General features: G+C 56.5%; 1 protein-coding gene across 1 annotated transcript in view; it reads right to left on the reverse strand.

Moving 5' to 3' along the window:
- Positions 1-13,046, reverse strand: part of AGO2 (argonaute RISC catalytic component 2) — a 111,454-nt gene extending 98,408 nt beyond the window's left edge. The window contains exon 1 of the mRNA XM_048212432.2: positions 12,931-13,046. Within this exon, the coding sequence (XP_048068389.1) occupies positions 12,931-12,952 (22 nt within the window). The 5' untranslated portion in view covers positions 12,953-13,046. The remainder of the gene's footprint in view (positions 1-12,930) is intronic.
- Positions 13,047-13,628: the final 582 nt, after the last annotated feature.

A 13,628-nucleotide genomic window follows, 5' to 3' on the forward strand; every position in this document is an offset into this window, starting at 1 on the left:
CACTTACATAAAATATCCAAGTCCAATCCAAAAGAGATTACCCAACTCATTGAGCCAGGACGCAGAATGGTGGTGGCTGGGGCCGGGGCAAGGGGTACAGGGATTCCTTCTGGGGTGATGAAAATGTTCTGGCCTTGCTAGAGGTGACCGTACTGAATACCACCGAACTGTTCACTCCACGACATCGTGTGGTGGGGCCTGACCGGCTCATGCGGCGGAACGTGCAGCTCCTGATCCCAGGGCTGTGAGTCTGAGCCCCGCTCTGGGTGGAGAGGTTACTTAAAAATAAAACCTTAAAGAAAAAAATAAAATACCTTGTGTTGTGTGAATTTCACCTCAATTTTTTTTTTAAAGATTTTATTTATTTATTTGACAGAGAGAGAGACAGCCAGCGAGAGAGGGAACACAGGCAGGGGGAGTGGGAGAGGAAGAAGCAGGCTCATAGCAGAGGAGCCTGATGTGGGGCTCGATCCCAGAATGCCGGGATCACGCCCCGAGCCGAAGGCAGACGCTTAACCGCTGTGCCACCCAGGCACCCCTCACCTCAATTTTTAAAAAAGGCTACGACATTTTGAAAGAATTTCCTCTTTGAAACATCTAATATTTTTCTTTTTCCCTTGTTAACGATACAGACACACTTGGAAAAGACCACACAAATAATATCAACAGTGGCCGAGAGCACTGGAGGGAGGAGAGCCGTCGCCAGGGAGGCTGGAGGCATCCAGAACACGGCAAACAACCCTCTTACAGCATCCATTCAAAAGATGGCTGAAAGACTCCTTAACAATCATCATTCTACAACATGGACTTAAAACTACCTTATTTCAATAAAAATGTGCAAAAATAAAAGACAAACCACGCTTCAAATAAACGTTTACTGGAATGACACTGAGTACCACTGGAAAGCCTAACAGCTTGTCTTGCAAACTACAACCTACACTTCATCCTTGAAGTTCCTGCAAGGATGGCACCCCCAGCCCACAAGGCCCCCCATTCGCTGCCCCTACAGCAGCACGGATCACCCACCGGGGCGCCCTTCTCCGAGGAGCCTGGGCTCAGGCTCACACCACGCTCCCGGTGGCCAGGAGTCTCAGTCGTTGGCCATTACAGGAAGAGGATTCCCTGATGGAATGAAATTTAAATCCCTCAAAAAGTCAACCTAGTTCTTTGCTTTTCTTCTAAAGACAAATAAATAAAATAAAATAAAATAAAATAAAATAAAATAAAATAAAATAAAATAAAATGCCACACAGAGCTCCTACAGCTTTACAACCAAATTTCTTACCATCCTTTCTATCTACTTCATAGCATTTATTTTCTAGAGATTTTTCACCCAAGACATCCATTTTCTCCTGAATTCACCTCTAGAATTCCATGACTGAAAGGTTCACCAGCTCGTCATCGAGGACTCCAGCCCCAGGGACTGCACAGCTCCCTGCTCGGTCCCGGGTCATGGTCTGGCCCTGGCGGCAGGCCAGTGCTGGGAGCACGGACGTGTGTCAATGCACCTAGCTCGCACAGGAAGGCAGGTGAGATAGCTGTTCCCTTCTCACACGGAAGACACTGAGCTAAACACAGGTTCAGGAGAGGTCTCGGGCTGCACAGCCCAGAGGGGATGAGGCCAGATTCCCACACCCACAAAGCTTCAAGCTGGGCGCCATGCCTCCCACCCAGTGCTGGCCACCTCCAGCCTACCTCCTGAGGGCACAGCTCCAGACAAGACTGACGGAAGCAGGGGGAGGCAGTCGGCTCCCCCTCGCTCCACCTCCACTGGCCAGACCAAGAGCCAGGCTCAGTGCAACGGACTCGTGGGGCACCCACTGAACCTACCAACATCTAGAACCGACGTACTCACGAGAGGGGGGCTGGGAGGCTGGCAGAGAAGGAAGACTTTTCACTGTTTGCTCTTTGATACGGTAGGATTTGACTTTTCTCATGTGCATCCGTTACCTGTGTAAGTAAGTCATTTCATCAGTGGCCCCCACGGTCCGCTTCCCTCCAGACCCTCGATGTATGGTGCCTCCTTCCATGCCAAACAGAGGTGGGAGAGACCACTTCCACTGAGGACCACAGAATCCCGAGGGCGAAGGAGGACCGCAGCCAGAAAGAGCACTAAGGTGGGCTGGGTGTGGGATTTTTCAAAAGTGCACACAAGTTTCCAGTCACTGGAGCAAAACAAATTAAATGTAATAAACATTTAGTGACGAATAAGAAAACACTACAGGGACACTGGAAACAGACCAAAGATAACCAAGAGGATCGAGGGCACAAGCAAACACAGTTTTGCATTTGTTAATGAAGGACACGACCACCAGGCAAAACACACTGGGTGCTATAAATGTGCAAAGTGAAGATTACGGATTTTTCTCCTGATTTCCTACAATTGCCTTAAACATAGCCCATCTATAAAACAAAAGTGGGGCGCCTGCGTGGTTCAGTGGTTAAGCATCCGACTCTAGGCCTGGGCTCCAGTCATGATCTCAGGGTGAGATCAAGCCCCAGGTCAGGCTCCGCGCTCAGCAGGGACTCTGCTGGCGGACCTGCTCTCCCTCTGCCCTTCCCCGCCTAAGATAAGTACATAAATCTTTTCTTAAAAAATAAATAAATAACTAATAAACCAGAACTTGCCTCGGCTGCTCCTTCCTTACCCTGTCATCAGTGACACCCGTGTTCTCAGGCCAGCTCGGGGGAAGGGTCCCGGCCTCCCGCCCCATGTGCAGGCTTCCCCCACTCCTCCTGCCACCAGCAAGAATCTGGCATCTCCCCACCTGTAGGTGCAAGAGGACTCCCAGCTGGGCCTGTCACACACCTGCTAACCACCCTCAGGGGGCCCCTGCCACCGACAGAACAAAGCAGCCCCTCCCTGAGATCACGTTCCCGTTAGCGCCACGTCACCTCCAGAGCTCCGGGCCTCCCCCCGCAGCAGCAGCCTGACCAGACCTGTCTCTCTTCTCAACAGGTCGCCCTGCCTCCAGGCTGCGCCCCGACATTCCTCTGCCTTCAAGATACACCCACTACCGAACGGCTGACCAGGGCGTTTTACCGTAGACCCGGAACGTCAGCGTCAAACCCTAAGGAAGCAATGGAGCCCACCGGCCACCGGCCACCAGCGACAGCGCGGAGGAGAGCAGCACACAGACCTGCGTCCTGAGGACGAGGAAGGGTATCAGCGGCCCCAAATCCTCAGACCCCAAAAACAGAACTTGCGTCCCATCGAGCCTTTGGTTCCGAGCACTAACTTGCAGGAGACCCGCAGAGGACCGAGGACCACATCGGGCCACACCAAGGTATCCAGCCAAGTCCACAGTGTAGGACACAAGCACACAGCCAGCTTCCACCAAGAAACAGCACGAGGCGCGAGGGGAGGAGAAAGTCAGAGATGAGCAGACGGGACGTGGCTGCTTGGGGCTGGGGAGGACGGGGTGGGGGGAGTGACAGCCAGAGGCACAGGGTTTCTCTGGAGGGGGCAGTGTCCAGACACTGGGGGAGTGGCCACACAAGTCTGCACGTGGACTAATACACGCTAAATGTTACACTGTAAATGACGAATCGCGTGGATCACGAGATATACATCAATAAAGCTGTTACTTTTTAAAAAGATGTTGAAAAGACACGTCAACCGATCACCATGTGGGCCTTAGCGGGATCCTGACTCAGTCACCTGTCAAAATCCACATCACGAGAGTCACCGGGCAGATCTGAAGAGGAGCTGGGCCGCCCAGGACGGTGAGGACCGTCGTCTCTAAACTGGTAACTAGAGGACCACCGGAGGAGGACTGGGGGCTGGGCTGGGAGGGAGGGCAGGCAGACAGACCCCCCTACCTCGCACAACTTGCTCCTGAAGATGTGTGAATGAAGCGGCATGACCGGGGTCCGCCCCAGAGCAACAAGGGGCGGGGACAGTGAAGAGGGCTCCAGGTGAAGCAAGATCTCTGGGGGCCAGTGGGGGCATCACACACGCTCCCACTCCTTCACCTCTTCCACCTGACCAGCCTCAGCCCTGCACACTGACCTCCTCCAGGCAGACTCCCTGCCTCCACCCACCCTCTCCGGTCTGCTCTGAACCCAGCGGCCACGTGGATCACTTGTGAAAACTCAGCCCACGCCTCTCCTCTGCACAGTCCTCCCGGGCGGGAAGTCCTTCACACACCCCAAACCATGCCGATTCCCCACCCTCAGCCTGCACCTGCCTGCCCCTCTCACCTCACCCCTCCCTCCTCTCCTGGTTCTTGCTCCAAGCGTGCCTTCTCAAGGCACCTGCACCGTCCCCCGCCCACCTGCTCACCGGCCAATCCCCTCCGGCAGGTGCTCCGGACTGGAGGAGGTCTTGCTCCGATTGTCCATCTCCCTCACACGAGCGCCTGACTGCTCATCCCCAGAAGCCCTCACTGCCTGCAGCTCAAGGTGAAGCTGTAATGACCAGTCCCCGGCGCTGAGACACCTTCCATGGCTGAGTCGATGTTCTCGCCGCGAGCCGCGTGCTCGAGCACTTCACGAACCGCTTGAGGCAGCTGCACATGTCCCCAGCGGCGCCCCCCGCCATCCCCAGTCACCGACGGGGCCACACAGAAACTACAAGCAGAAAACCGTGTTTGGGTGCCGCGCAGCTGTGACCGGGCTCACCGTGGAGAGACAGAGCCTGGCACTGTGTCAGCCTCACCCCTGTCCATGTGAGCACGGGAGGCGGGTCCCCAAACACGGTGAGTCCTCATTCGCAGGCTTCATCACCACGCTGCACAGACTCGGGTCCCTCGGAGGGCGCTGGCGGGAACACCGGCTCGGGCACCGCGGCCCATCTCGGTCCCCTGGTGCCGAGCCTCCCTAGGCCGCCGCACAGGCTGTTTATCAGGGACGTGGTTTTTCCAACGTTTTCTTAACCCTCAGCGCTTGCAAGGAAAAGACCCAGAGGTCAACCAAGGAGAGGAGGGGCAGGATGGGCGCTCACGTACTCACCCAGAGGGGCCCTCCTGCAGAGCCGGCGACACAGCAGGAGGGATAACGAGGCGGCGCTCTCAGGGCACCGAGCGCTGTGACAAGCCACTGCCATGTGCCTGCATTATCTCGACTGATCAAAGCACCTCCACCAGCAGCGGCTCATTCTCCGTATGAGGAGGACACCGAGGTTCAGCCAGGATGCAAGGAGGTCAGCCTGTGGAGTCTGTGCCCTGGGTTTGTCATGGGGGGGGGTACGATGCCACGGTGGCACCTAACAACCCCCGGGGTCTACAGGCACCTTGGGCCCAGCCTCTGCCCAGAGTTCTCCTCACTCTCTGCACATCTTCCGTGGCTTTCTACCCACCTTTGACTAGTATTTCTCTATCAACTCCTTTGTTTCTACAAAGGAACAAACATTGTCACGGCCTGCTAGCCCTAAGTCCCAAGGAGTCACCTCTCCTGGAGCCTGGGCCTTCTCGCGCCCTGCCCAGCCGCCTGCATGTGGACAGGACCGTGGTCCGATGGCCCCGAGTGGAAGTCACCCCCTGTGACCGAGACTCAGAGGCAGCCACCCCCTTTGTCCAATTCCCTCCCCCCTCCGTGTCGGGCAGAAGCCTGGTTAAAGCAGGACCGACCTGAGGGGCCTGGGAGCGTGGTGAGCAGGCTCCCACCACAGGGGACCCCAACTATCGAGTTCGTGAAGCACCCCGCTTAGTCCTCCGCCCTGTGGATGGGCCCACTGGGCTCAAGCTCCGCCAACAACAATGAGCAAGACACGGCACAGAACAACCGCCAACGGCTGTGCTACGCGGCTTTGAGTCAGGCTGACAAGCGCCTCCGCGACCGTGACCTACGCACCCCAGTATTCTGACCCTTGATGTGCCAACGCTTAAGTACCAGAGCGCAGAGCCAAAACACCCAGAACAACCTGAGAAGCTACCCAAACTCTGCCCTTCGGACGACCGCCCCAGACGACCCTCGAGATGGGTTTAAGTTCCAATGAAAGACGTGCAGGGGAGGAACCACCTCGATCCGCGTCTGGCTGCGTTTAAGGCTCCCTATAAGTCCGGGTTTGCTGCTATGGGTTCCTCACGATGGAAACAGAACAGTGTTCATTGGCAACTTACTCAAGTCCCCAGAAGTAACTCTTCCAGGTCTTCTGCCCCAGTTCTAAGGGAAGGTGTGACAGGCGGTGAAGCAACGTGGAACCGTGCCATGCAGCGGGAGGAGCAGCTCGGGGAAGCAGGGGCCGTCATTAATCAGACCTGGCAGCTTTATCAGGAAAGGGAACCACGGGTCGGTAAGCCTGACTTGTTCCGGCCCATCGCAAAGTCCGCTCTGGAGCCTCCACGCTTTCATCTCCCAGAAACACGGCCCCAGGGCCGACAAGCCCACTCTCCCCACATTTTGCCCACCTGTAATGAAGATGCTCCCGGGTCCCGAGCTAGGCTCGTTTTTACCTCCTCTCCCAGCCCCCTCCTCACACGAGTGGGTCTCAAACCCCTATAACAAGGCAATCGCCTGGGACATTAGCAAAATTTAATTTCCAGGATCTTTGGGTGATTCTTCGACCAGCTGTTAGGCTAGAGAAGTAGGGTTCACTCCCCCACTCACTGAGCCCCAGCTGCGGGCAGGCCCACAAGGCCACTCCCACTCGGCCCTCGGCCCTGTCCTCCACCTCACCCTGTCCTCCACCTCACCGAGGCCTTCCAGCCCCCTCCCCAGAGCCCGCCTCAGTCTCAACATATGCAAATGCCACACGTGACTGTTCCCCAAAGCCCACCGGTCTTCTACCATTTCCTACTTTTGTCGACATTGTCATCACCTGCCGATAACAAAGCTAGATGCAGAGATGCCCCCTCGGGTGGCCCATCCAAACGTTCGCAAATGAGGCCGCGAAGACGAGGATGCGGCCAGCTCCCAGCCACCACCTGCATGCTCCCTTCGGGCGGGCTCTGAGCTGCGGGCTCACTCATGCTTTCGAAACTCCCTGCCCCGCGCGAGGGCAGGGCCAGACCACTGCGCAAATCCACACCCACCCTCACTGGACACAAAGAGCCAGCCCAGGGCTACTCAGCACATCTCACCATGTCCTCTCGGGGGCGGTGCCACTGGCCTCATTTTCCAGGGGTGAAAACAGAGGCTTAGAAAAATGTCATAGCTGGCCACGGTTCCCAGGCGAAGAAGAGGTGTCTGGGGCCCAGGTACCAGCGGACGTCACCAAGTGGAGCCTGCCTAGTTAAGTACTGACGCCGATATCCAAACCTGGGCCCAAGCTTACGCTCCGAGGGTACCCCACGGGTTCTGTCCGGCCCTCCACCCACAGCCATCCCACCCAGAGGGGCCCCACCAGCTCAGGCCCTGACCACCTGACTACAATCCCCCCTTCCCACTTCTACATACTGTCCCCCATGCTGCTGCCAAGACCCCTCTTCTTTTTTAAAGATTTATTTTAGAGAGAGAGCTGGAAAGTGTGCTCACATGAGCAAGGGGAGGGGCAGAAGGAGAAGGAGAGACGGAGGCTTCCCACTGAGCGTGGAGCCCAATCCCACGACCCCGAGATCGGGACCTGAGTTAAAATCAAGAGTCAGACGATTAACTGCCCAAGCCCGCCGGGCGCCCCCCAAAGCCCCTCTTCACTTGCAGCGCTGTCAAAATGGGCGGACCCACCTTGCTTATCACCCGTATGTGGCCCCTGGGCCCTCACACACAGGGTGAGGCACCCTGGCTCCTTCCTCAGCCCCAGCCACGTCAGAAGTCAGCAGAGGGTAGACATGAGGGGACCGAAGCCAGGCAGGCCCAACTCCCTGCTTACAGATGAGGAAACTGAGACCCAGGACACCACAGGGCTGGCGCCGATGACACTCCCCGTCTGTCCACTGCTCAAGCTGTGACTTGAGGGAAGTAAGAAGAAGATTAAAAGGTGGGGTTTTTAAGTTCCGGGGGGGGGGGCAGGGAAACTGTCTCCAGTCTGCAGCAAGCAACCGAGGGAGAAATCAGTGGCTATCTCTCAAAGACCGTGCTTGCATCCCTCAGACCTTAGGGGGATTTCAGTAAGAGCAAATCCACTGAAGAGTGAAACAAGTTTGAAATGAGTAAGCCCAGGGGCGCCGGGCTGGCTCAGCTGGCGGTGCGTAGGGACTCTTGGTCTCAGGGTCGTGAGTTTGAGCCCCATGGTGCGCACATATCTTTAAAATACACCAACAAACAAACAAACAAACAAGACGTTTAAGCCCTTTATTTTTGAGCCAATCTACAAGCCCAAGATGTAAGAAATGTTTTGAGTCAGGGAGACATCCATCCTGATTCACCCAGGCAGCCCTAGTGTATGCCTGTTTTCTCAGGGAAATAATTAGGAGCCCTGCACTCCCTGGTTCACTTGCAAAAGTTTCCGGTGTGGACAATAAGCTGTCTGGTCATCCAGCGTACAGCTCTACTGAAAGATAAATTAGAGGGGCGCCTGGGTGGCTTGGTCGTTAAGCGTCTGCCTTCAGCTCAGGTCACGGTCTCCGGGTCCTGGGACTGAGCCCCACATGGGGCTCCCTGCTCAGCGGGAAGCCTGCTTCTCCCTCTCCCACTCCCCCTGCTTGTGTTCCCTCTCTCGCTGTCAAATAAATAAATAAAATCTTTTTAAATTTTTTTTAAAAAGAGATAAATTAGAATGGCCATGGAGAGTGGTCATGAAGAGTAAGGACCCAGAGGTTTCAGGTTTTTAAACTTTGAGAGAGAAAAGCAGGAAAAAAGATTAGAGAAAAAAATTAGAGTAGTGTAGCTTAGTGATATCTAAACTGGCTAGAGCGCCCATGGCCACAGCACCACACCTGGGCTCATCCGCAGAGGATGAGGGAACAAAGTCGGGGGGAGAGCCGGGAAGTCTGGAGACACAGTCGGAAACAAACATGGATAGAAGGTGACTGAGGAGGGAGGCCGCCCCCCCAACTGCAGAGGCCCCACGCACACCTGGGGAAGAGACATCTCCATGTTCTCCGGAGATGCGGAGACAAGTGCACGCGCCTCGCAAGTACCATCCAGGTTTTCTACGCATCCCCAAGCATCCCTTCTGCTGAGAACACCACAAGAAACAGGATTCCTCTGCAACGGAAAATTCCAGATGCAAAGGGGTCTACAAACACTGCTTAAGATAAATGTGTCAGAATTGAAATGACAGGCAACTGGGTCTCCAACCAGCCTTCCTCAACAAAACAAGAGGGATCCTGAACAACAGGTTCTTTTTAGAAAACAGGGGAGGGGGCTAAACATACTCTGAAGAAAAGGGATTTTAAAGACTAAGTATCTCCAACAAGCCCACAACAGGGGGGCGGGCGGGGGAGGGGCGCTAGCTTCAGAGTCCAGACTGAAGGGCCCCAAAAGACACAAAACCAGATTCACGTGTGAACTTCTATTAAAATCCACGATCCAACACAACCCGCTGGGAACACACTTCCGAGACACCGAGAGAACCGGATTATGACTGTGGTGAAAACCGCACTGGGTTTACTCTCTTCTTTAGGCACCGTACTTAAGTATTTGGGGTGAAACGACGGAGCTGGAACTGGCTTTCCAGTATCTCCAAAAAGCAAAAGGGGAAAAGGGGAAAACATCCGAAGCCAACGCAGACCGTCTTGAGAGCGGCTGAGGCTTGGTGACGGGAAAATGCGGGAATATTGAACCAGTCGCTCAAACCATGTCACAATAGAAACTTAAAAAAAGTCAGGGGTTCCATTTTGAACACCCCCAGTAACGATTTCTGAAACAAATATATTTTACCAGACACACGTGACACTCATTGCAAAGGATAAACCGCACTGACGCTGTTTCAAGTTTTGACACTGAAATTCGAAGTTAACGAGAAATACTCTGCTTCCGAAACCAGGCGGGTGAGGAGCTGACGCTTTTACGTCTTGATCTCCTACACACGCATCTATAGGTTTCTTCCAGGTTTGTAACGGATCCGCGCCACCCGGCCCGCAGCAGCCTCAGCAGGGCGGGGTGGGGGGGCGTCCGCTGTCTGGCAAACACGCACCATCACTGGCGACAAGGACACAGCCTCACTGTAACTGGGGACGGGGAGAGGGGCCGGAGCAGGAGGGCTCGGTGACACTGAAAACCTCACGGAAAGCCAGGTATCCTCAAAGTCATGATCCTGCTTAGACACGTCTCCAACAAGACTTCTGGATCACAAAAGTTACTCTGTAGCCACGCGGTGAGCGATGTGACACACAGGAGCTTAAGCCCCATAACCAAAGAAACAATCCCCTTCAAACAGGATCCCTCAGACATAGTTTAAGATCTTTAAGTGGTTCAACATCAGTAACAACAACAAACTGATCTGTTCACCTCTGAAGGGTCAGGGTCACTGGAGAACCCACCTGAGCCATTAACTCTTCCGAATAGTTACAAAACGAAGAGGCAGTGACATACCAAACCTCAGAGCACAAACGTTAATTCACACATGTAATAACATTTATCACGGGCATAACATATACCTATTGGGAACTCTACCTTTTGAATTAATTTACTTAGTAAGTTGCTTAATAAGTGTATTAAAATTGAAAGCAGCAAAATGATTTGTGATTTTTCTACAATTCAGACTGAACATCTTTTCATTATTCTAAATCAGGAAATATAACATTAAAAAGAGTTTCATCGAAGAAACTACTCCAAAACTTCCTTTCAAGCCAAATTAAAAGCCTTAGTGTGTAGAATAAAACTGAACCGCAAGCAGCCTTATAATGACAGCACACTCACAGAGCCTGGAACTTGGGTTCATTCCCATCGCGCCATTAGCTAAGGACTATCCTACAGACCCATCTATTTTTTTCACCCAAAGCTGTCCAATTCCAGGGCGGGTTCATCCGAGAACCATGGGGTCCTCTCCCCACAATGCAGAGATCCACAGAAGAGCAAGACTCTTCCAAAAGGTGTTAGTGACCAGAAAGGAGCCGGCAATCCAGAGGGCTACAGGTTTTGGAAAATGAGGCGAGAAAAATGCCCCTGTGCAGAGCACACAGTTCAGAGTAAGCAGTGCTTTCAGAAGGTCGCCGTTCAATTACACCTGAGTGCACGTGCCCCCCAGTCCCGTCTGGATGTAACAGGTACTTCTGACTGCGGGTCAAGGTCAAAAGGACTGAAAACCACCTCTTTATGGAGCATGTACAGAGTCAGCTTGGGATCAGACAGATCGTCCTAATGCTCATTGGCCATATGACCTTGGCAAGGTTCTTAACCTCCGGGAGCCTCTGTTGACTATCTTCAAAATGAACATCACCCATTTAGTGAGCCACCCTATGGATTAATTAACTTGAGGCACAACACAAAGCTCGACCTTCCTCAAGGTTCTTTACTTTTTCTGGGCCTTCAACTTTAAAACTTAAGATCTGAAAAAAAAATCCACACTCTGGTGTCTAACACTTGCTGGGCTCCTTTACAGGCACTCCTGGGAGCGCCTCACTCAGTTAGGTGAGGGGCCACCCTGCCATTTCATGGTGGGGACAGGGGGAAGGGAGGGAAACCGCCTGCCCAGGGTCTCAAGAAGCCAAATCAGCCCTCAGGACTGTGCCAACGGAGCCCACGGCCCTTCCCACCAGACCCGAGTCACCTCTGGGGGCAGGATTCAAACCATTCTGCAATCAAACTGCCAAGAGCCTGTAAGAGCTTAAAAGTTGGTCTCACTCGGCCTTGGAGCAGCTTTCAAATTAAGTGACATCAGATAAAAGACACTCAGAATTCACAAGGCATAGAGCTGTTTGTGAACAGACACATAAGTGAGGGCTGAGGTCAAGGGATCTAAGTGGCTCAAGAAGGGGCTTCCAGACCCCCTGACTTGCAACAAGTCTGAAACAGGTCAAGCCAGGGCCCCATCAGCATGTGGCTGTGGACGGCCAGGCGCAGGAGTGCACCTAGCATGGGGCCAGGACCAAGCCTGGCGCCTGCGGGGCCTGCAGCCGGCTGGAGCCTGGCGGACAAAGGGGACAGGCGATGCCCTGGCCAAGTGGCAGGGCCAGCCGGGAAATTTAGGAGCCACGTGCCTGGCGGGAGAAGGAAAAAAGCTTTACAACACTTGACCATTTTCTTGGCCCAGCACCTCAGCTGCCCTTCCACTGTGCATCTAAAACAAGGGGGGAAATGTGTTACTCCTTCAAGTTTTTTAGAACTTTTCCAAAGAAAGCGGACTAGTAAGAAGGGGTGCTAAGGGAATCAACACATCTCCTCACCGTCTTCTAGTAAATTGTAAAAGGCAATTAGCACTTGAATAAGGAGCCGGCGTGTCTGGAATGAAAATGAGACGCACGCACTTTCAGGGTTTTAAGGTGCCGCTTCCCGTTCCTCTCAGTCTACAGTCCTAACTACCCACAGGAATTGGCCAAAATTCATCATTTCCAGACTTTCCTTCAGAGAAGGGGCCGCAGAAGTGCTGGCAAAGAGAAAAACGAAACTGAGTGCGCTCCAGGCTCGCCGGGCTCGGTCTGGCGCCGGAGCCGCGCGTCCCCGGCCCCCGCCGTCCGCACCCCGAGCTCGGCGCCCCCGGGCCCGAACCCCCTCCGGCGCTTAGAGCCGGGCCGGGCCGGGCCCGCCATCCCCGCGGAGCGTAGCGGGGCCGCACGCGGGGCGCAGGAGGCCGGGCCGGGCGGCGGGCGCGGCGGGCGCGGGCCTCGGGCCTACACGCGGGCCGCGCGGCCCCGGCCCCGGCCTCCGGCTCCACCCGCGGGGCTCGGGGCGCGGGAAGGGCCCAGGCCGCGCGGGGCGCCCCGACGACTCGGGGCCCGAGAAGGCCCGGGGCTGCGCGCCCGCGGTGGGCCGAGGAAACGGCCGGCAGCCCGGCCCCGCCGTCCTCCCCCCGGGGGCCCCGCCGCCGCCCGCGCCCGCCCCGGGGACCATCCCCACCCCCGGCCTCGCCCCCGCCCGCCGTCCCCCGGCCCGCGCCCCCCGCCCGCCAACCGCCGCCGCGGGGCCGAGCGCGAGCGGCCGGGCCGGCGCCCCCGCGCGAGGACTCACCGGGGCCGGCTCCCGAGTACATGGTGGCGCCGCCGAGGGGCTCCGGGGCCGAGGGGCGGCCGCGCGCGCGCCACGGGCCCCGACGCCGCGAGCCGCGAGGGAGCCGCCGGCCGCACGATCCGCCCCGGCGCGGCCGCCTCGCCAAACAGGTTTACCCGACGCGGCCGGGGCGGCGGGCGGGGGCGGAGGCGGCGGGCGGGCGGGGGGGGGGGGAGGGAGGGAGGGGCGAGAGAGAGAGGGAGGGGAGGAGGGAGGGGAGGAAGCGGGGGAGGGAGGGGCGAAAGAGGGAGGGGAGGAAGAGAGGGAGGGAGGGGAGGGAGGGGAGGAAGCGGTGGAGGGAGGGGCGAAGAAGAGGGGAAGGCGGGGGGCGGGGTCGGCGCGCTGGCGGCCGGGAGCCGGGCGGGGGGCGGGAACGGGGACCCGCGGGGAAGTGGGGGCGGGGACGGCGCGGCCCGGGGGGCGCGGCTGGGGGGGCCGCCGCGGGGGCGGATGCGGGGCGGGGGACCCCTCCCAGCCACTCAGAGGAGCGACGTCTTCCCCGACTGGGCGGAGCGGGCCAGCCTGGCATTGCCGCCAGAGGCCGGGAAGAAAGGAAAGAAAACACACCCCTTGTTTTCCCCGCCGCCTCCGCGCGCGTGGGGAGCCCGTTCTGGCTCCTAGCGGGGGGACGGAGAGGGGTGCTGGAGGGGGGCGCACGG

The sequence above is a fragment of the Ursus arctos genome, unplaced genomic scaffold, assembly GCF_023065955.2.
Source record: "Ursus arctos isolate Adak ecotype North America unplaced genomic scaffold, UrsArc2.0 scaffold_6, whole genome shotgun sequence".
Lineage (NCBI taxonomy): Eukaryota > Metazoa > Chordata > Mammalia > Carnivora > Ursidae > Ursus > Ursus arctos.